The sequence below is a fragment of the Pangasianodon hypophthalmus genome, chromosome 7, assembly GCF_027358585.1.
Source record: "Pangasianodon hypophthalmus isolate fPanHyp1 chromosome 7, fPanHyp1.pri, whole genome shotgun sequence".
Classification (NCBI taxonomy): domain Eukaryota; kingdom Metazoa; phylum Chordata; class Actinopteri; order Siluriformes; family Pangasiidae; genus Pangasianodon; species Pangasianodon hypophthalmus.
Window position 1 is genome coordinate 22,417,310 of NC_069716.1, and position 22,355 is coordinate 22,439,664.

The 22,355-nt window shown below is 38.8% G+C and overlaps 1 protein-coding gene across 2 annotated transcripts; it reads right to left on the reverse strand.

Annotated features, from left to right (window-relative positions):
• Nucleotides 1-830: 830 nt before the first annotated feature.
• On the reverse strand, nt 831-21,891 carry LOC113529355 (BEN domain-containing protein 4). Of its 2 annotated transcripts, XM_026918500.3 has the most exons (6): nt 21,225-21,891; nt 7,397-7,954; nt 6,554-6,648; nt 5,773-5,847; nt 5,210-5,450; nt 831-2,569 (listed from the first exon to the last, which is right to left on the reverse strand). In XM_026918500.3, the coding sequence occupies exons 1-6, from the start codon at nt 21,661-21,663 to the stop codon at nt 2,316-2,318; spliced, it is 1,662 nt and encodes a 553-aa protein (XP_026774301.3). In that variant the 5' UTR covers nt 21,664-21,891; the 3' UTR covers nt 831-2,315. The 2 variants fall into 2 exon arrangements, with proteins under 2 accessions (XP_026774301.3, XP_026774302.3); XM_026918501.3 differs by lacking the exon at nt 5,773-5,847.
• Nucleotides 21,892-22,355: the final 464 nt, after the last annotated feature.

The following is a 22,355-nucleotide window of genomic DNA, read 5'->3' on the forward strand; positions in this document are numbered from 1 at the left end:
AGCATTGCTGCAAATAAGCCAGAAGTCTTGAGGTTTTAAGTTTCTGTAAAAGTAGAGTAATTGTAATATTGCCAGAGTGAAACTACAGCAGCTCGTCATCTACTCATGAAGCGCTGCTGCGGCTCCGGCTCGATGATTTACTGCCATCTAGCGACAGAGAAGAGAAATGCACTTAAACACAGTGCAGCACAAAAGTTTGCATCCCGTTTGAGGCTCACAGGCTCAAGGAGAAAATACCTAAAACCACAAAATGCTTGAAGTGTTACAGTAATAAATAAATAAATAAATAAATAAATAAATAAATATGTTTAGTAATTAATAAAACAATTATTAAATTATTAATAAAATATAAAATTATTATTATTGTTATTGTTATTGTTATTATTATTATTATTATTATTATTATTGTTACACAGAGGAAGTACTTGTGTGCTCATGACAAGACAAGAAATTAAGATTTTAAAAATACCCTAATGCAAGTGAAAGTTCACATTTATATCACATTCATAAAGAGTTTAACTGTTTAGTTAGAGTTTAACTATTAGCATGTTCACACACTATTAGATTTTTTTTTGTGTGTGTAGCATGCATTTGTGTAGCATGCATTACCTTGCAATAAATGCCTTATTGGTTAAATCAGAAGGGTATGCAAACTTTTGCATATTTTGCATTATTTCTGTAACAGTCCTGTAATGGGCCTGATATTGGGTATGCATACTATATTTGATTGCATGACTAATGAATCTTGCCAGATTTTAATTAGAACACTCATGAATACAAAACTTTCCATTTAAATTATTATTTAAAAAAAAAACACTAACAACTGTTGACACTTGTTATAGCAATATTCTATTTACATTTAGGGACAAAGAACAGTTTATGGTTCATTTCACAGTGCCCACACTATTCCTATGTATAGGATAACAGGGTAAATATCTGAGCTACCATGGGTATACACAACCACAGTAAAGTATGTTACACACAGAGACACACGCACACACACACGCACACACACACGCACACACACACACACACACACACACACACACACACACAAATGTCAGGCTTACACATGTCTCCTATATTGTTCTTTAACTCAGTTAAAACCTCAGAAATAGTAATAGTTTTAAATTTTGGCTAGTTTTGTTGAAAACAGTATGATCAGTCAGAAATTTCAGCATATGTAAAGTCCCAGCAGACAGAAATTGGCAGTATATGAGTTCTGAGTTCTGTTTAAGGCATCTCAGAGTTTCCATAAGCAAAGAATTAGCTTTGCACAATGACCCATGGATAAGTCCAGGCCTTATGGTTACACACATCTCTGCAGTTGACCATGCAAATGCTCAATAGATTCAATCAGGCCAGCAAACATATGTATAGAATTTTCTGGAACACCCAGCGTACGGTTTATATTAGATCAACCCCTAAATTAGAAAGAAGTTAGGGATGACCATATCCTTACTTTTATATTCACAAACATGGACACATTTCAGAATCAACTCCATCAAATACCATGAAACTGATTATACCACAACAATCATGTGACCACAAAATAAAAGATGATACTTTGAACTTCCTCATCTAGGAGTAAATTCACTGATATGTTCTTCATTATATAGAATGCAGTGTTAGAATAGCACCTTGTTATTATGTTATGTGTGTGCACACACAGATTCAGATATTAGGAAGCTCACATCCTTATTTACAGTGAACATCATTACAATTAGTACATTTGTGTTTGTTTTCTATCTTTCTAAAATGTAATATAATGCTGAATTAGTGTAATAAAAGACATAAATTATGTGATTTGATGATTTGTGTACTTCTCCCTGCCATGTGTGACTCCAAACCCTGAAAAACACACTGTTCAACAATGACCTGCAGGAGCAAACACTTGGCTTTTACACTATGTACAATGCTACCATATTACAGCAAGCAGGCTGGAGGAATTCACTTACAGCAGTGCATGCTGTAGAGCAGTGTTTCCCACTCCTGGTCCTGGAGTAACCCCTGTCCTGCACTTTTTGGTGCTCTTCCTTGCTCTTAACACACATCCTCAGTTTATTAACAAGCCTGAACTGGGTAATTTACAGAAAGGAAAACACCACTAGGACCACGAGTAAGAAATACTGCTGTAGAGAATGTCTTTGTAAATATGAGTCTCTGGAATGTTTTTCAGTTTTCATTTTGTTTGTCTGCTTGCTTTTTTGCCTCATTAAGTCATGATGAAATCCTGGACTCAATAACCCATGAACAGAAGATACTGTACTAAAGGTGCGAAACAGCCAGTTAGCCTCAGTCCTCCTCAGAAAGACCTAGTCCATGATGCCATTCTGTGAGCTCTTCATAAAGAGCTCGTCTTGAGACAGCTGTCCATCATAACCCTCCAGGTAGAGACTGCTTCCACTGCTGCTGCTCCCACTACCGCTGCCTCCACCTCCAGTCAGGAAGGTGCCCACAGCCCGGCCCTGGCGTGCATGACCCACTGCGTCACTGAACACCTTATTAATCTGCTCTTCAGACGGCATCCACCAGTCGGGGTTTGAAGCACAGTGCATCCGGATAAACTCTGGAGCGGTATTTACAGAGAAAAACACAGGGTTAAGAGAAGTGCAGACAGAAAGATGTGGATGCTATTAGATGTAAGAGAGATAAATAAAAATAATATTGGAATTACACCAGACAAAGTGAGAGAATATGACAGCCAAATCAAGCCAACTAAATCACATACCTCCACATGTACAGGACCCATGGATGTAAACAAATATGAATACATCATTCAGAATGAACAGACAATGTCTTCTAAATGGATAGAATTACAGATACAAATAGGAGATGCACTTTTATTTTATTTTTTTGTTTTATAAAGCTTGCCAGAAAGTTTACAGAGGGCATCTGGTTTAGACTAGAGGTGTGCATCAGGACAGGGATCCTGCAGAACGCAACGAACAAGTCATGCAAGCAAGCGGTTTTTACTTTCGTGAGGGCATGAACGAATGATCAGATATGAAACCCACAGGACAGAAACTGCACTGCATGATGCATATATTTATGGCATGCTGATCATGCTGGCATTTCTACTGCTGGGTTTTTCCAGGGCTTTCCAATGTTTCTGTGGCATAGCTCACATACTTAAAAAAAGCCTTCCAGTTGAGACTCACTTTGAGTTTAAATCTGAATACAGTTATAGATATACATTTTTGGAGCACTAAACAGATACATGATAGACATTGTGCTATACACACAACAGGACCAGTTGAAAGTTTGGACCCCCGACAGCAGACAATTTCAGCCCAAATAAGGCTGACTTTAGGCACATAATGATCATATTTAGCAACAGAAATTGTATTATGGACCTGGAAATGTAAGCTGCGTTAAACATGAGTTCTGTTCTGGCAGCTCTACTGAGATGAGTTCTGGCACGTGGGCAAGAAAGAAGTGCAGGCCAACAGTGGACATCTTGGGCACCTACTCAGCGAAATGTTTTCTTCATTTACCACATTTTGGAATAACAGTGAAGACATCAAAACTATTAAACAGAATGTGCTAAATTCTGAGCAAAAGCATGTAACAAATTAAAAGTAAATTAGATGTGTGGTGGTCTGAGAAAACCGTCTGGATGTTGCTGTGGCTGAACTCTGGCAATCAACCAAAAAAGACAAAAAAAGATTTTCTGCGTATAACATTATTTACTTTTTAATCTTGCCTAGGCTTTCTGCGAAGAAAGAGTAAAGAGTCAGTTTAACAAACGCGGTGGTAATAAAAGTCTGCCTAAAGATGTCTAAAACCTTTCTGTGTGGTTTCCTCACACAGTTAACGTCATGCTTTAATCACGTTGTTAGATAGTTACATGCGATAGCAAAACAGACACAAACCTAATCGATTCAGTTGGGATTCAGTTCAAAATGTCAGCAGTGCTCCTACGCCACAGCCTGAATTAAATCCTTAAATTCCATTTTCTCCTTTTTCACTTCTGGGGTAATCAGACTTTAAAATGCTAGAACTGTACTTGTGGTTGAGATACACTATGTGGTCAAAAGTTTGTGGACACTTGACCATCACACCCATACAGCCTTACTGTTGCAACAAAGTTGGAAGCACACAACCTATGTTTTTGTATGCTGTACAATTAGAGTTTCCCTTCACTGGAACTAAGGAATGACCCAGCATGACAATGCCCCTGTGTACAAAGCGAGGTCCATGAAGAAATGGTTTGGCAAGGTTGGTGTGGAAGAACTCGAGTGGAAAGCCTTTCCAGAAGAGTGGAGGTTATTATAACAGCAAAAGGGACTAAATCTGGAAAGGGATGTCAAAAAGCACATATGGGTTTGATGGTCAGATGTCTACAAACTTTCTTTTTTTTTTTTTTTTTTTTCATATAGTTTACATGCAAAAGAGAAACATATTTCAGTTCAGAAAAACCTGCAGTCCTCAAAACTACATATATTAAAACAAGTCAGTATTTCACCATGTGAAGAGTTTTCCCAGGCTGCTACACAAATTTTATGTTCTTCCAAGAAGCTTTGAAGCTTTGCACACTCTTGCATTATCTCAACCAGCCTCATGAGACGCCATCTTGGATGATTTTCCAACAGTTGCCACAAACGCTGAGCACTTGGCTTCTTTTCCCAAGCTCTAAATAAAAACTATTCAACTACAACTTCACTTTTTACTGTCTGGAAAATTCATTGTGAGTGCTTAGATTGAAGTGGTCATAAAAAGATACATTCACTGTTACTGAATACAGGATGATTTATTTGGATTGTCTGCTTTAAAACTCTCTACAAACCATTTACTGTTATCAAGTGAGCATCAGCAGGTGAAATGGTGCTCATCAATCTTTCTACAACATGTCATAAAATGTACCAATATAGTCCTAATCTGTGAAAGGACTAGGGAAGAATTGATGGGCTATAGATTGTCTAATAAATATTAAGGGCTTTAAACTGGAAAATCCAAATAAAGTGAAAGAAAAAGGGTCAAGTTGATAGATTAGTATGTATTGACAATCTACTAAATATCAACAATCACAAACTGTTGATATATTGTCTAGAACTACTTAATGGCTGGTTGATGACAGTCTCCTGACAGCTCGTTGACAGGCTGTAGTGTCTACAGTAGACTATCCGAATACAGTGTCCCCTTGTATTTTCCTCTAATCACAACATTCAAGCTGTGTTTTATTTGCTCTGTGGGTGATCTGCTGTACCTCTGAGGCAGCTGACTTTGACAGGGTTGAGTGGCCGTCTCTCAGGTCCTGTCTCGCTCATGTGGGCCGAGCGTTTTCTCTTGCCCAGGCCACATGAGTACTTCAACTCATCTGTAGTGAACACAAAGCGGATGAGGTAGCGCAGCAACCGACGCCCGTCCTTCTTCGACGAGTTCACTGCCTCGTCCCATTGTTTGTTGGTGATGAAGAGAGGATAATTCCCCAGCAGCTGCTTACTTCCCTGCTTGCAGAACAGTTAATAATTGATCTACCTATCATGTATCATTTCCAAATAATAACAAACAATAATAACAAATAATCAGTTATTTCCACGAGAACTACAGTATGAATATTACATTATGAGTAATAGAGCTTATGCTTGACAAAAGGACATTTCATATCACTCAAGCAGAGAAATTGTGATAATAAGCTTCGCAAAAACTTACAGTAGCAACGAAGGAGCAACAGAGAATTAATTTCATTAGCATCATTTTATGTAACATTGAGTCAAAGTGCTATTTTCACAGTCTTAATATAGCCCAGAATGTGAATGTCAGTCTCACTTCTGTTTTCGGTCTCTGGTGACAGTTTATTTCGTAGTGGTTTGAATACTCCTGCATTGCACTCCTTGCACAAGTCTAAAAGACAAAAAATAAGATTCCCTAAGTCTGCTGAGTTCGTACCTATCAATTTTAACTCTACCACAACACAAGCCTGTGTAATGATATTTTAAATGTGATGTTCTAGAAACTTGATGAACTTGATGTTCTAAAAATCTTTTGCTTTCTTTCTTTTTTTGGGATTTCCCCCATTTTCTCCCCAGCTTGGTCATTTGCCAATTCCCTCCCACTAGATAATTCTCTCCTTTCACACAACATTCACCAACCAGGGAGGGTTAAGGCTAACACACACTTCCTCTGAGACACATCAAGCCAGTCAACAGCATCTTTGAACTGCTCACACTGCGTCACGGGGCAGCGTAACACCCTCGGAGGAAAGCACTATCTGCCCTCTTCCACATACATGAGCTCACAGACACCCACGATTGGCTGTTGTTGCTTTGATTGACAGGGGAGAGAGAGTATGCCATCCCTTCCACCCAGAGAGGACGGCCAATATTCACCCTTGGCATCCAGATACGGGTGGCTGTGGCATCATCAGGATTTGAACTCCTGATGAGAGGGTGCCATTTGGGAGCCCTAGAAACAGATCTTGAGCTAAAAGGGATTTTTAAATCCCTTTTTAATCCCAGTGTAAAATGTAGTTCAGATACAAGTTTAGCCTCTGCTTGTTAAATAGCATGTAAACATTTTCCATCCTGAAAGCTAATAGCAGATTTCTGACCTCAGTGAGCTGCTCCTCTGGTGGCGGTGGAGAAATGAACTGGTTGTAGTGTCCCAAGACGGACTTAAAGAAGTCCAGCACTGTCTGACATGGCACTGTAGTACACACACACACACACACACACACATACATGACCACCACTATCCTGCTGTGATCACAATCCACTAGAAAAACACATATTTATAAGTCTAAGGGCATTTGATAAGGGCACGCAATAAATATTTTTTGCAATGCCTAGCAAGGCAGTAGCATTTCATTTAACAATAAACCTTAAAATGTTGTCTGATGATACTTTTATTAATGTCTACAAAAATTAATTAAATATTATAAATGTTTAAACAATATTAAATTGTAATGTTATTTAAAATATACTGCATATATATTTATGTATAAATATATCTAAAAAGAGATCCTGATACTCACAATATCTCAGAAAAAAATATTGAAATCATTTATTACAATATCGATATTATATCATCATATTGCCCAGCCATACATTCTCTCATGTTTGTCTCTTCCTAACATATTTATCGTTACAGTGTAACATTTGTAGTTTTGAAATTTCATGATATGATCACTAAATGACATGCTCTTTCATGGAATTCAAAAAGAGGCTTTAGGCTTCTACACTCAGTGTGTTTTGAGTAGAGGTTCTCTTTTTACTTAAAACCTGTGCAGAGAAATACTGTATGTGAAATTCTTCTCCAAGGCAATGTCACATTATATACATATTTTAAGAACTGAAAGCATAGGTGACTTACTTTTAAATGTTATGGCTGGTAATAAGGACATTGTAATACAAAATAGCCTGACTAAATCCTGTGAAACATATAGCACTCACACCTGGAGCACTTTCCAGCTTTTGCCTCAGCTCCTCATTCTCCTGCTGAAGGCTCAGCACTTCCTGCTCCAGCTCTATGCAGCGTGGACAGCAGCCTTCCTCCTCCTCCTCTTCCTCAGGCAGGGTGGAGGAAGGGTGTCCGTATGAGTCGGATGGTGCCGGAGATGCCCAGCCTCCCAGGTTGTGTGCTGGTGATGCAGACGCTGCGGGTTCAGGCTCAGGCTGGTGGCAGCGCTCGCCCTCAGAGGATGGCGCTCCGGCCAGCAGGTAGTTCTGCAGAGACTCGGTGAAGACCTGCAAGAGGGCTGAGGTGTGCTGCGAGTTCCACTGTTGCCTGTGTTGACACTCGTCCTCCACGCTGCCCGCCTGGGGCTCGTCAGGCCTGGGCTTGGCAACAGCCGGCTCAGGCGAGCATCCAGCCTCCTGCTTGATGATGGAGTTGATGGAGGAGGATGGGGGGCTCAAAGTCCGCTGTGGCCCCAGCAACCTGCCATTGCTGTTGAGGAGGCTGAGCACTCGACTGCACTGCTGTGCAAATGCATCCAGAATCAGCCGGTTTTCTGTAAGAAGCAAAGATTGAAAAGATTAAAAATAATTTCATAAAATTTAACACAACTATAAAATTTCTCCTGAGGTGTTTTGAGATCTATATTTTGTCTCCATTATGATAATGTTAAATGATCTGGTATTGATTACATCCATGACATTCATTAGGCTTTTTTGAACACCGGAAGAGAGCTTTAAAAGGTTTTAATGCACAATATAGTATGTTTAGTCAGCAGTTTCAGTGGAAATTAGATTAATCTAGATATTTTGAAACTTGAAATTCAAACAAATACATTTTCAAACAATTCACCCATTTTTTGTTGTTCCCTCTGAAGCCACACTCTCAAAGACTTACACGTGTAGTGCCCTGAACTGAACACCTGAATGTTAGTGCAAGAAACAGGCCTTTTTCAATTGACAGGCAACATGACTGACAGCAGATTTGGCTCCTTAACAGGGCCGCTTGGATTTTGGAGGTCCACAGCCTTTGTTTTTTTTTTGTTTTTTTTTCTCTGCTTCACAGAGCCTTGGATGTCAAAAGACCTGAGTTTTTCCTCTGAGCAGGCATTTTATTGACAGCTGCCCAAATGTAGGGAGAACGTCACCAAATATTACAAAAAGTGTTGTGGCTTAAAAATCTATTTATGCAAAGGTTATTCCCTGTTTACTAATATGATTGGTCGAGCGCCGTTCCAAGACTGCTTATATTTCCTATAACAGCACTGGGACATTTTACTGTGTGTATCACGCCGCTTGTCTGTGTAAATGTAAAATATATACATAAACATAAAAAATGAATCAGGAATACTTTTGACTTAAAATATGAAAGCTCATCAGATAAAGATGAAAAAGAAGAAGAGATGCCAGTTTCACCAGGAGCACCTTTAATGGGAACGTACAAATCTTTGTGAGTTTGCTAGCCAGCTAGCTGATGTGCTATAAAGCGAGTGTGGCTTCTTCAGGATCTATTTGCACTAGCCTAGCGGAGCAAAAATAAACAGAACATTTGACCATTTACTGAACATTTGGTCATGCTGTGCCTGAAATGTCAGTTATTTGATATTAATTTCTTGTTTATAGAACTGTTAAATGCAATATCGCACTCGCAGTCATGCGGTTATTAACTATTAATTAAATATAATTTTAGAGTCCTCTGATGCAACTGCAATGAAATCTCTGGCAAACCTTCCTTCAACTTCTCCCTACCTGCCCCACTCCTCTGCTAAACCTTGGTATGTCTTGTGAGTTTTAATGAAATGAGGCTGACAATTTGACTTCAGTTGGAGCCAAAACTAATTCCCTTTCCGGTAAACACAAGCATGAAATTAGCAATATTTCAGGGCATCGCTGCAAATCAGTTTTTCTAAAATATCTTCGAAATTGTAAAGACTTTTTAAATTGCCTCTTTAATGCTTGAGGAAAAACGATTGACATTGTAAGTGCAGACTGTAAGGTCTCGTTTTCCATCAGTAGGGAGCTGTTATTACTGAGCTGTGTGAGACACTTCTGTAGCTCCCTCTGAATTCTTTGTCTCAACGCCTCTCCATTTCTCACATCGAAATTTAGTTAAATCAGCAACAGTTTTCTGAGTAACCCTGCATTCACGCCAGCACTGACACGACACGTCAACCTCGCCAACGTCGAACACGTCAAGCTAGTGTTGTGTTATAATATACACAGCAAGACAGGCATGACCAAATACAAAAACAACACTACATGCAAAAGATGAACAAGTAGTGCAAGTAGAATCAGATAAGAAAAAGGAATAAAAAAAAAAAAATGAAGCAAAACAGAGGATTACAATTTTTCTTTTAAGAATTTGATTTTAAGATATTTATAAGGGAATTGTTTCACTATAATGTTTAAGTCACATTTACGATTTTGTGTATTTAAATGTCTGTGGAAAATATTATGCAGTCTTCTTGGCCATGGATTATTTGATGTTTATGTTTATCTCAATCAGTGCAACTATCCTTGAAAAGTAAGGGTTAAATAAAATAAAAATATGAATATAATGAATAAAAGCATCTCTGTACAGTAGATAGAGAAGCAAGTCAAAATAAAAAAATGTTGACATTGTTGTGTGTAATTATCAGGCTTTTTTTTCTTCATATATTTTAGATTGATACAGATTTGCATATTCATACATGAACAATTTTTTTCCCCCATTGAAAGGTATGAATATGATATTTACTCAACCAGTCATGAACATCCATCCAAAATTCATTAATAAAATCAAAAGAGATCCATCTCAAACTTAAAGGTTATTTAGAAATCACCTAATTATATCACATTTTTGTAATGTCACTTTCATCTGTGAAGCAACAGGGTAAGATAAAGAAAAGGAAAAAGTTTTAAATGCAAGCTTGCTGATACATTTTACATCTGTCAAATTAACCTTGCATATTTCAGAGTGCAAACACATAGTTAATATTTTGAGTAGGATCAGGAACGGCCTTTACCTTGTACTCAGTATCTGAAAACTGTAAAACCAGCTCATTTAAAAAGAGAATTTCTGTTAAAGCTGTTCTCCCAAAGAGTTAATCTGTTATAAATATCTCTTTCCACTAAAGAAACACTTATTTATAAAGATAGCTTCAGAGAATTTTTTAAAGGCTCTTGAAAGATGAACCAGGATTAAACTGGTTTCATTAAGAAAAGAGCACTCACAATCAACCATCGTATAACAAAAAAGCTGCTGATTTGAATGCAGTGTAACACCCACCCATGCATATTGTTACAATTTAATAATGAAATTAAATAAATGTCTGTATTTGAATTAAAATATTCTACTTAATACTTAAAGCATCTGGTTCTTCTTTTTTCATCTTCACTGTAAAATATTACAAGTGAACAACATTTTCAAAGAATTGTTAATAATGAGAAAAAAGGGGGGAAAAAAAGCAGAAAGACGTCTCGTAAGGTCATGCGGGTGGTTTTGTGTATGTCCCGCAGCTCGCACTAGCTAGGTGCTACCAGGAACGCTCACTATCCACCAGTGTAGAAATATCACCTCTGAGGCAGCTGTGCTATAAAAAGGAAGGCTAAACTGACACTTCCATTACAGAGATCATAAACAACTTTTATAACTAAATTTACTCATTACACTGCATCACAATCTGTATGAGCACATACAGTCTGCATGAGGATATAAAAAGCATTGTGTTCACCAGCTGAGACAAGAGCAAGAGCAATTCAAACATGTTGGTAATGCAAATGAAAAGATTCCAAGTGGCAAAGCAAATTCAATTTCTGTAAATATGACGAATACTGAAATTTCAGTAAACAATTTGTGACATTTTGCTAGACATAATGGCAGCACTAAAAGCATCTACCAGTGAAACACCGCAGCTCTGACATTCTGGAAGATGTAGAGTAATGGAAAGGTTGAGATAACACCAAAGATATTTAGGGAAAGAGGGATTATGAAATAGACCCCATGAAGATGGAAGAGGCTGGACACTACTCTGTAGAACCAGTGGCTTTGCAACATTCATGAGCATCTGAATGGTTGTAAAAGAGAGACACTTTTTCTAGCAGGTACAACCCTGGACATGCTCTTAAACACACTTGAGCAGGAACTGTCCCAGAAAAAAGACACCAGTAAATCACCTAATGATTACCTTATATAGCCCTTAAATACAGAAACATTTTAGTGAAATTTTAGAAAATGTTTTAAAATGTGTGTGTTTGGGGGGACAACATGAAATTGTGTTTCAAATTGGAGTAAACAGCAAGCCAATGCTACTATCCTCTTACCTGCCTTCAAAAATACAAACACAAAACATTGCATAGTCTCCAGTAGTAACACAAGCAGAGTTGTAACTTCCATTTCTTAAAAGAAAAGAGAATTAGAAGATATTTTAATGCTGACAATGCTGCAAAATTAAAACAGAGTAAGTATAGAACTAGTTCTCAGGCAGTATGTGTGGTGGTCTGGGAAAACCCTTCACACGGTGAAATTTTGACATTCTGACATTTTCCAATACAGAGTAAATGCTTTGCAGACATTTTGACAGCTGATATCTAATTCTGAACTGACTTGATTAGGCTATCCAGAGCAACTTAAAGAAGTGCATAATAGCAAAAATATTTTCTCATGCAATTTCAGTAGGTCAGAGTCTGAGGTTACCATCGAGCTAAAACCTGGTTAGGGGGAGGTTAGTACAGGAAGAAACACAAACACACAAATCAAGGGATTTAAAAAAATAAATTCAATAAATGTACATTCAAGTGCTTGGTGAAGATGTAGGGCTTTAGTCTTGATGCATGTCTTCCTTGTAACCTGAAGGATGGTGCGTTCAGACGAGCCATGCTAGAGGCCCAAAAGGCAAAGATTTCCATGCAATTTTAGTAAAATATATCTAGGGTTACTTAATATTGATGTGTCATAGTATGTTGTGGACAGAAAAACCGTATTTTGGCCAAAACACTCTGTTTGCATGAATTCAACCACAGCAAAATCTGACAGGTTTTCTCACGCTGCTACACATTTGAAGTAGTGAAACTTTAGTATGCCGTGATATAATGCACTTACGATGTAACGCACTTACACTTTAAAAATGCACTATACACTATATTTTCATATGAGTTGCACTAGCTAGGTGCGTCTGACAACCAGCAGTAAAATTTAGTTATGAACGCTCACTAACAACCAACACAGAGAGAAAAATCTCTGCTGGTGTGAACACAGAGTAACCGCCATCTATCCGCACATTCTTATGGTTTAATAAATAATTGATATAAATCAACCATTTGTAGGGCTGGAGGCTGAGAGGATGTACTCCTGCAGTCAATATCTTACCACTGATTACACATTAACTTCAACAGAAAATTCTGAATGCGTCCTTGCACTGCACAGCACACCCAGCAATCAGACTGATTAGTACATATACAGCCAAAAAGCACATGCCAGACAGGCCTAGATACTACACGATACATGAACCTGATAGACAAAAGAACAGTTATAAAGTTAAAAAGCATGTACCAGCCTGTCTCATGTGAATCTAACACAAAATTGTGCAGACAGCCTTGCATATACTCGACGTTTAGAGCAGAACACCTGGGGCCTGCATTGTGGCTGGTAAGTGATTACATGCTACTACCATCTCATTATACTCTCATAGCTGCAGCATGATGAATAACCGCGCACTTCCCACGCCTTCTTGATGTATTCCCAAGTTCCTGTGTTCATTCAGCTAAATGTTCTTGCCCTGACTCTCCAGGGTCATTACTGAAGCTCAGTATCATGTTACAGTATCAAGCTATACTCTTCAGATTTATCATACTTTTTTATACTTTATACCCTAAAGCAGACTTATTTTAGGTAACAGGCCACATTATAAATATCAGTGTCAAGTGAGCTGGACCAAAAAAAGACACCAATGGCACATCAACAACTCCTTTTAAATGTGTTGATTTATTTGAAATTTGTGTATTTGAAACCTGTATCACCTTCAAAACAGACAAACAGACTGCAAGTCAAAAAATGCAAAAATGTTCACACACCCTTAACCGACATAGGGTAAGAAAAATCCAACACAGTGTGTACAATTATTTACATGTTAAAAAAAACATTTTGCAGCATTGTGGTTCAATTTGGCCGATTCTTCTGGCCAAATCATCTTTAATTCCCTAAGGTTACAAGGATCCCTCTAATGGAGATTGGCTAGGTCATGCATAGCCTTCTTGACCTATTTTGGCTGTATATTTGGGATAGTTGTCTTGATGAAATATCCGTCTTCTCCGCAGACTCGGGTTCTTGGCTGATGAGATTAAATTCTCCTCTAATATGTCCTGGTACATCGCACCATTCATGTTTCCTTTGTTGGCATGGAATGCCCCCGTACCATTTACAGAGAAGCAGCTCAGTACAATAATGCTCCTTCATCTGTACTTCACTGTGGGTGTGGTGTTCTTAGGATCATACACATAACCCGTCTTTCAACAAACATGATGAAGTGAATTCTTGCCAAAGTTATATTTTTGTTTCATCTGATCAAATTACATTGTTCCAAACGAATACTAATACATCTAAATGCTTTGTGATGTGCATCTTTTGGTGCAGTGCATTGCTTATCGTTCTCTGTATAACTGTTGCTCCTGCTGCTTTCAGGTTGTCCTGCAACTCTTTTCGAGTGACTGCTGGTTTCTCTCTTACCTTCCTTATCATTAGTCTCAGAGTGGGTTGTGCAATCTTGCATGGCACACCTGTCCAGCAATGATTAGTTGTGGTTCCATGAACTTTGCACTTGAATATTATCAAACCCATTGCACTGACAGGCGTATTTAAGGTCATTGCTATGACTCTGTAGCTTTTTTATTTGAGTGTTGTTTAATAATGTTGTCCCTGAGAACTTTAGGAAGCTCCTTCACCTTCACCATGATTGCTCCTTGCATGAAATCTTTCCAAACAAAGGCAACATCTTTTATAATGATACCAGGTGCAATTTGCATGAGAAATTTTTTTTGCAGCATTTATATCTAGAAACTGATTTATTTTATGTAACCATTACATATGTATATTTTAATATAGTGTTTAAATAATTTTGTTTTTTAAACATATCCTTAAACATATCCTTGTTTATGTTAGTACAGAAGATATTGTGTGTATAAATTCGAAGTGAATCTATGCACTGAAAGTATATTAAATAACAAAAATAACAGACTAGCTCTTTTAAAAAAATTCTTTAAAGTCAATTATAGTCCACAAAACAATTTAAATTTAGCACAGATTCTAAATTCATTTGTTGGGCCGGACTACTGCTCTAAAGTTATAAACCTATACTTTTTTAAACCTTGCTTTTGTTTATACTGATGTAACTGAATGAATATCCATCCACAACATGAGTCTCTAATCTTGCTAAATCATATTCCATCTTTTTCTGTAAATCTGATTCACTCTAAATCTGACTCAAATGACTCAGGTTTGTTTAATTAAACTTGGTTCAAGCAGTTTCTGCTACCTGCTGGCCATTTTCTCAACCACATCTTCCTCTCAGAATGATTATCTTGCCATTAGTGTGCTCAGTAGGGCATGAAAATCTGTAAATCTGCTGCGTGACATTGTTTACTGTAGAAAGCTGTACACAAATGAAAGGCATTTGAGCTGAAATTTAAACCGACTGACTAATAATCCTTCCACATTCGCCTCCCTCCCTTCCTCAGTCTACAGCTGTACGGTGATTTCTTGTGTTTCGAAGAATGATTATGAATTTGTCACCCTCACACGAAGACTCGGGGCAACCAATTATGGAGGCATGCAGTTACTGTGGCAGCCATGTGATGGGCGGGCATGTGGCGCCTGCAGTCACTGCATAGTGTCTATCGAAGGAGAGCAGATGTGAAGATTTATTAATATGCACAGCGGCTCTGTTGACTCACTGAGACGTGTTTGATGATATCCTTCCCTCACACTTCTCTTTTCCCTTGCTCCTCTCTTACATCCTCCCTCTTCCAATCTCTGGCTTCCTCACTCCCTCTCCCTCATTGTCTCTCACTCATGCATTTTCTGACTTTATTTCCTCTCCTTTCGCTCCTCTTTCTTTTCATGTCTCATTCTTCTCTCCCTCTCATTCATCCTCTTTCCCGTCTTTTATCTTTATCTCTGCGTGCAACATGCCATGCCGAGAAAGCCTCTTGATATTTCATTAAACACAACATGTGCTGCAGAATGAAATTTATGAGCCTCATTTGTTTTAATCACAATCTCTGCTGGGATTGGGAGAGCTTTGAAATGTAATTTAGCTTTATTGCACAGTTTCCAGAGCCTAAATATTGGATAGGTGAGTCTTTGTGAAACATTGACGGTATCAGCTGCAGCTCTAGAAATCAGCTACTCTGGACACTGTGTCCTAGCAGAGAGATGTTTTCATCTAAATTCATGCAAATTACAGAAGATGTAATTTTTTCCCCCATTTGATCTCATCTGTTTAAAGTAATTTTAATTATAAGACGCCAAGGTTTCCAGTTTCCCAGACCAAGCTTAGTTTTAATACTGGACTAAAAAAGACATTTCAATTTAATCCTAGACTATGCTCAATCCATGACTTGGAAACTGGAACTAAAACACAAAACTGATGACACTGTTATTATTTTTTTATGTATTTATGTACTTATTTGCTAACTTAATAATGCATTAAGCCACTCAATTGTTCAGCCATCAAAAGCTTCAATTGCTGGTGAGAGCAATACGTAATACTAGGAAATACAAAGGAACTTGTTTAAATTTTAACACGCTTATACATTTATAATTAATGCTCAATAGTAATAGGTAGAAATGACGCAAGCCTGCATTAGAATCATTAATAATGTCTGCATTGTGTTGACTGACTTTTCTAGCTCTTTCTCTCTGGCAATTGTGTAGCAGTGTGAATCATTAGTGTGATATCAACAGACATAGTCTGAACTAAAGGCCAATCATTGGAAGCTGAACATTAGTGTTAATAGGTCTGTTTTTCTGACTCATGCTATGACTATGACTCTGGAACTAGTATGACTGGTATGATCACATGTCACTAATTTAATGATAATGACTGTACACTATACTTAGAAAGGGCTTGTTAAACCTCAAGAAATTGGTTCAGGTTTATATAGTCTAGCCAAAGTAAGAAACAGAAATAAATGAACTGAGAAATGTATGAGACTTTTATTTGAACAGAAAAGGATCTACACTGGAAAAGATCTGTATATAGTATCTAAAATTAACACTCATTCTGGATTCTGGTCTGCTTTCTGGTCCTGATATTATGCTTATAGTACAGTTAGTACTGGTGTCCTATGCATCTATTACAATTAGCTGTTCATAAATATGCACTTTTGTCAAATTGGCATGTTTTCAAAATCTTTCTGCTAGCAGCTGTGTTTATATTTTACAGATATACTTTTCTCCCTGTCATCCAGTGGAAAGGGACCACCACAGGACTTGAAGTGAGCCCATGTTATATAGGTGGTGGACCATTCTCAGCACAGCAGTGACACTGACATATAGTGTGCCTTGTGGTGGAACAGCTGTATCTGGCACAACTGCACTGACACTTTAAACACATCAGTGTCACTATCACTAGTTGGTTGCCAGAAGCGATTCTATGGTCAGAGACTAACACTAGAGGATGGTTAATGTACACTGTGCATGGAAAAAATAAGCGATAGCCCTTAACTGTACACCTGCAAGGTACAGTAATAAGGTGGGGGTCTCTGGTGGTGAAACAGAACACTAGCTATGTATGTAACTGTTGCTCTATTGATCCTGGAAAACCACCAAGGTTCCTTGTCATGTGGAACTGGTGCCAGTTCTGTGAGAAGGTTCCAGGGAAAGATGACTCTGTACAGCATCCTACATCACTATGCGATTTTGTGGAAGGTCTCGACATGCATGTGCACGAGGAGTTATACATGATTCTTATTCACTGTTCTTAGAAGCACCATTACAAATGTAACTTGTGTTTGCTGCCAAACCACAGGACAGAGAAATGACTGCAGTTTAAATCAGTACTAAAAAATTGTTAATCTCCCACAAAAAAATCCACAGACCAGGCTGATAATATAATCATCCACAAACCAATCAAATATATCAAACTGGCCTACGTACATCTGACAGCAGCTGAAATTACTCAGTAGCTGTAAAACAGAAGCAGCTTATTATAGCTAAAACTGTGTTGAGCTGTCCCACATGGAGATGACAAAATGTTCAGGAAATAGATGGCTGAACAGATAACATAAAAAAACAAAACTCTCCTTCACCTAAAACTGGAGCTACATTTAAACTAACTATAAGTATATATACCTGCATGCCTGAGTATCTAGTATAGGTTCCTCCTAAAACTAAATCAGATTTTCCTGAATTGTGGCTATATATCCAAATAACCACACACTGTTTAACCATTTCTAGAATAACTAAAACCACACTTGCCTTTTTCTCTCTGCTGTGTCACCTGTGCATTCCTCCTGAACCCAGAGGTTCCCGCTGAACCAGTCTATAAGCCAGCCTGACGCCCTGTTGGTCCCTGACCCTGAACCACTTGAGTCATCTCCAACGTTCCTGTATCGATAATGAAAGCCATGCTGCCTGTATCCAAATCTGCTGTGAAATACAGACTTATGACTCTAACCATTTCGTCATGTCCAGATTCACCTGTCTCTCAAAATAGATCCCATTTCTATAATATACTTTTAAAGAATTATTCATTGCCTCTGATTAGGATGCCTAAATTTGCTACATAATGAGTCAATGTTTGTAATTTTCTGTTAATCGCTTTACTAAATCTTACTTGGTTTATGCAAAATTTTATATACAAAGTTCACCTCAGGGCCAACAATAACCCATTTAGATCAAGCATATCTCCATTAAGTCTGTATTAGCAGACTGGAATCCCAAGAACCAGGGTTTCTTTAATGCTTTAGAAGTTTCTTTGGCTTTAAAACCCAAAACTTGACAGTATGTACTGTGAAATGTGCACAAATGTCACAGTACACTTTACAAATCTGTAAAGCTGAAATGGAAATCAAAAGCAAGAAGATAAAAATACACTTAGTTTTTAGGTACATCTAATATATAACCACATTAATTTCAAATTTTATTAGTTAAATCTACAATACTGATGCACTTGCAGGTGCACAATTACTGACAATAGCCTGTCTGTTAGCCTGATTGACTTGTATGGCCCCCTTTACTCTATCCATCAGTATTAAGGTATAGTTACTTTATATTTGATAAACCTAAAAAATAAAAGGAATAAAAAAGTAATTATGGCATGTGCAAAAGTGTGGACACCCTTTGATTAAGTCTCAGAACTTAATCAACTTGCTAGGCCTTAGTTCCTTCATTAGGACTCCTTACTCAAGTCAAGAATAGTCATTAGCTGACAATTCCAGAGCATAAAAAATGCCTTTTCAAACCTTGTGCTAACACTCAACAACCATGGGCTTCTCTAAGCAGCGGACTGAAGATCTGAAAATAAATCTAATTAATGCCTACAAAGCAGAGGAAAGCTATAAAAAGATATCAAAGCACTTCCAGCTTGCAATTTCCACTGTCCAAAAATGTCATTAAGAAATGGCAATTAAGGAGAACTGTGGAAATCAAGGCAAGATCTGTGAAGACCAAGAAAACGTTCAGATACAACTGCCCATATGATGAGCAGGAAGGCAAAGCAAATCCCCAAATGACACTAAGGACCTGCAGGAAAGTTTAGCTGACACAGAAGTGGAGGAGCACCGTTCTACTGTGCAGCATTGCTTGCACAAACATAATCTCCACGGAAGAGTCATCAGCAGGAAACCTTACCTGCAACCTCATCACAAAAGTCAGCGTATGATGTCTACAAAACTACAGCTAGATAAGCCAGAGGCATTTTGGAAACAAGTGCTTTGGATGGAAATCTTCAGCCACAATCACCAAAGGGTTAAAAAAGGAGTAAAAAAGGAGTAGCACTGGATGAAAAGAACACAGTGCCAGCTGTTAAGCATGGGGGTAGATCTAACAGAGAGAAACAGAATGCTGAAATAGAAACAGAATTCAGAAGGCTGAGTCTGCATTTGTCATTAACTATAGACAGACTATACATGATAATTCAGCTATAAGCATAGTTGACCACATGTTGAAAACAATTATATTGCTTCCTTAAAACATAACTTCTGAAACAGTATCACTGACCTTTGACCTGATAGTTATAATTGATAACCTGTCAAAACTAATTAACATTTTGACAGCTAATGAAAATCCACCTATGTTTCTCTCTTTTATGCTTTGGGGTTGTGTGGCAGCCAGTGGCACAGGAAACACTGCACAGATAGATGAGAGAATGGATTCAAGCAAATATCAGCAAATTCTGGAAGCAAGTATGACACAGTTGATCAAAATCTGAAGGTGATTTGATTGGCTTCTGCTACATTATGATCCAAAACATACTTTTGGAATGGCCCTCACAGTCCCCAGACTTGAAGATCATCAAAACCTGTGGGCAGAAGTTAAATATGCTGTGCATGCAAGACAGCCAAAGAATACCTCGGAAGCGTTCTGCAAGGAAGAGTGGTTGAAAATGACTAAAACAAGAACTGAAAGACTCCTGGCTGGCTACCAAAAGCATTTGCAAGTTGTGATATCTGCCAAAGAGGGTGTTACCAATTACTGACAGTGGGGAGTCCAAACTTTTGCACATGCCACAATTACTACTTTATGTTTTGAGGTTTTTTTTTTTAACTTCCTAAAATATATAAACTATGCATTATCTTTTGCAGAAAAAAAATTGTTGTTCTTTTTTAATAATTTGCTGAGGTTGTGTTTACTTTTCACTCCAAAAATCAACAAAATATGTAATTTGGTGAGGGGTGCCCAAACTTTTACATACAACTTTAAATCATCTTTATCCATTCACAGTTTGTATAAATCATTTTCATCCCTTCGTCAGTTTCTGACCACAGAGTTGTTGTTGGCTGGATATTTTCAGTTGGGGAAATGTTTCTCGAACCAGCAAGGACATTGAGAGGTTTTATAAACTCCAGCAACCTGCTGTACTGAGAATGAGCCGCTATCTAAATACCATCTGGTCAGCAGTGGTCCTTTGGTGGGCCTGTTCCATTAATGACCAGGATATCGGGTTGCTGACAAATTGTGTAGCGCAACAGATGGGCTCCAGTCAGTAACTGTACACTTGCAAAGTGCACGTATATGGTAGGCAGCGTACCTACTACATATTAGCAAGGACTACTATAATGTCCGAGGATTTCAGCTTTCTATTTAGCTGTTTTATTCATAGCTATACGCAGCAGAATCCCTAGTGTTTATCAAACCTCCGGGGTGTTAATATATTAAATCCTGCTGTGAGAGATAATACAGTGTTGAGTTACCAACTGCAGCTTGTCTTGAACATGAATGCAGTGGATGTCATTTTAAGACTGGGAGTTTCACTCTGTAGAATAATTCTGTATTTAATCCTCTACACTCTCAGGAAAAAAAAAGCGTAATAAACTGTACCTTTTCTTCACTCTTTTAGTGTGAAAGTTTTACCTGGAAAGAGTTTAAGGTAAAAGCTAATGAAAGGTCCAAGAGTGGACTTTAAAGCCCAGTTATGTATGTTTAATCATTTTAATGTCACCCTACTTTCTTGAAGGAACAGAAGATGTACCCTTGAGGGTGCCACCTGAGTGACAGGACAGTTTAATACTCTTTTCTGAGAGTGTACTAGGCCATGACATTTCCAGCAGGATAAGATATGGCTACAGCTTCAGCGTGCTCCAAAGTCTAACCCCTGTAAGAAACTTTCTCTGCTAAACTTGTTCCCATACCTGAGCTTATTTCGTAACTGCAGTCTGGAGACTGGTGGCCCGCGGGGTATCGGACTCTCCCCTGGTGGCCGAAAAACGCCGCTGCGCTGCCTAACGCTGATGAGACTGATGGCGATGACGATGCTGATGCTGATGCTGAGCTGGAGGTCGCGACTCTGGGCCTCATTCCCCCGGTGAAGCGGTGCAGTGACGGAGACTGATGTTGCGTTTGATGGATGGCTGGGTGATGGAGCTGCAGTCGCTGCTGATACGGGTACGGCTGACTGTGCGCGATGGCGTGAGAGCGCCGCTGGCTCGCGCCGTCCCCCAGCTGTGGGATCTCCACCATGGTGGGTCGATCATGCCTCGCCTTCACACGCTTGCTCGCGAAACTCCGCGGCTGGCTGCCCATTTTGGGCTCCGAGAGACCGTCGTCCGCCGCCAGCATCTCCTCCTCCATGACCCGCGTCGCTAAATCTCCAGTGCGCGCGCTCGCTGTCGCTTCGGGTGACGTCGAGTCCGGCGCTGACGGATTAAAGCGCAGCGCTCTCGTGCTGCCTCTCTGTCTCTGTCTCTTTCTCGGTGTCTCGGCGTCTCGCCGCGCGTCTCCAAACACTTCCAACTGTGTGTGAGGTGACTTTACTGACACGCTGCTGCTCCAATCCCCTGGCGAGAACAACGCGCTTCTACCAACAGGGAAACACTGGCGGGACCGGCACGCGCCCTGCGGGGCATCTGCACCGAAAAGTGGGAGTGTCAACTGAAAGAGGAGCGATAGCATACATTAACACACACGGAAGCCGGCCATGTTTTGTCATGTAGCCTTTTGACTCCTGCCTAGCAGACAATAAAGCTGAACACAGACACAGACACACACCCACGACTAGAAATAACACTCCTGTATTCAACTATTAAATTAAGATTACAGCTCGAGGATTATAAACAGAGCTCATTACTCACCGATGCCTTTTTATATCAACATTAACAGTCCTGCTTGTGCTCATACACGACTTTGATACACAGCATGGAAAAAAATCGCGTTGGATTTTTGACAAATCATTCCAGTGCTATGTCTATGAAGGCTTTCATCACAGGATCAGGACTAGGTGTAACCATATAGGATAAAAATAACCATTTAAACATGAATAAGGC

Excerpts from the sequence above, each read along its gene's own strand:
- LOC113529355 (XM_026918500.3), bottom strand. The coding sequence starts at position 21,663 with ATGGAGGAGGAGATGCTGGCGGCGGACGACGGTCTCTCGGAGCCCAAA. Across the intron at positions 6,649-7,396 it reads AAAGCTGGAAAGTGCTCCAG|TGCCATGTCAGACAGTGCTG; the intron begins GTGTGAGTGCTA and ends TGTGTACTACAG. Across the intron at positions 5,451-5,772 it reads ACCAGAGACCGAAAACAGAA|GGAAGTAAGCAGCTGCTGGG; the intron begins GTGAGACTGACA and ends TTCTGCAAGCAG.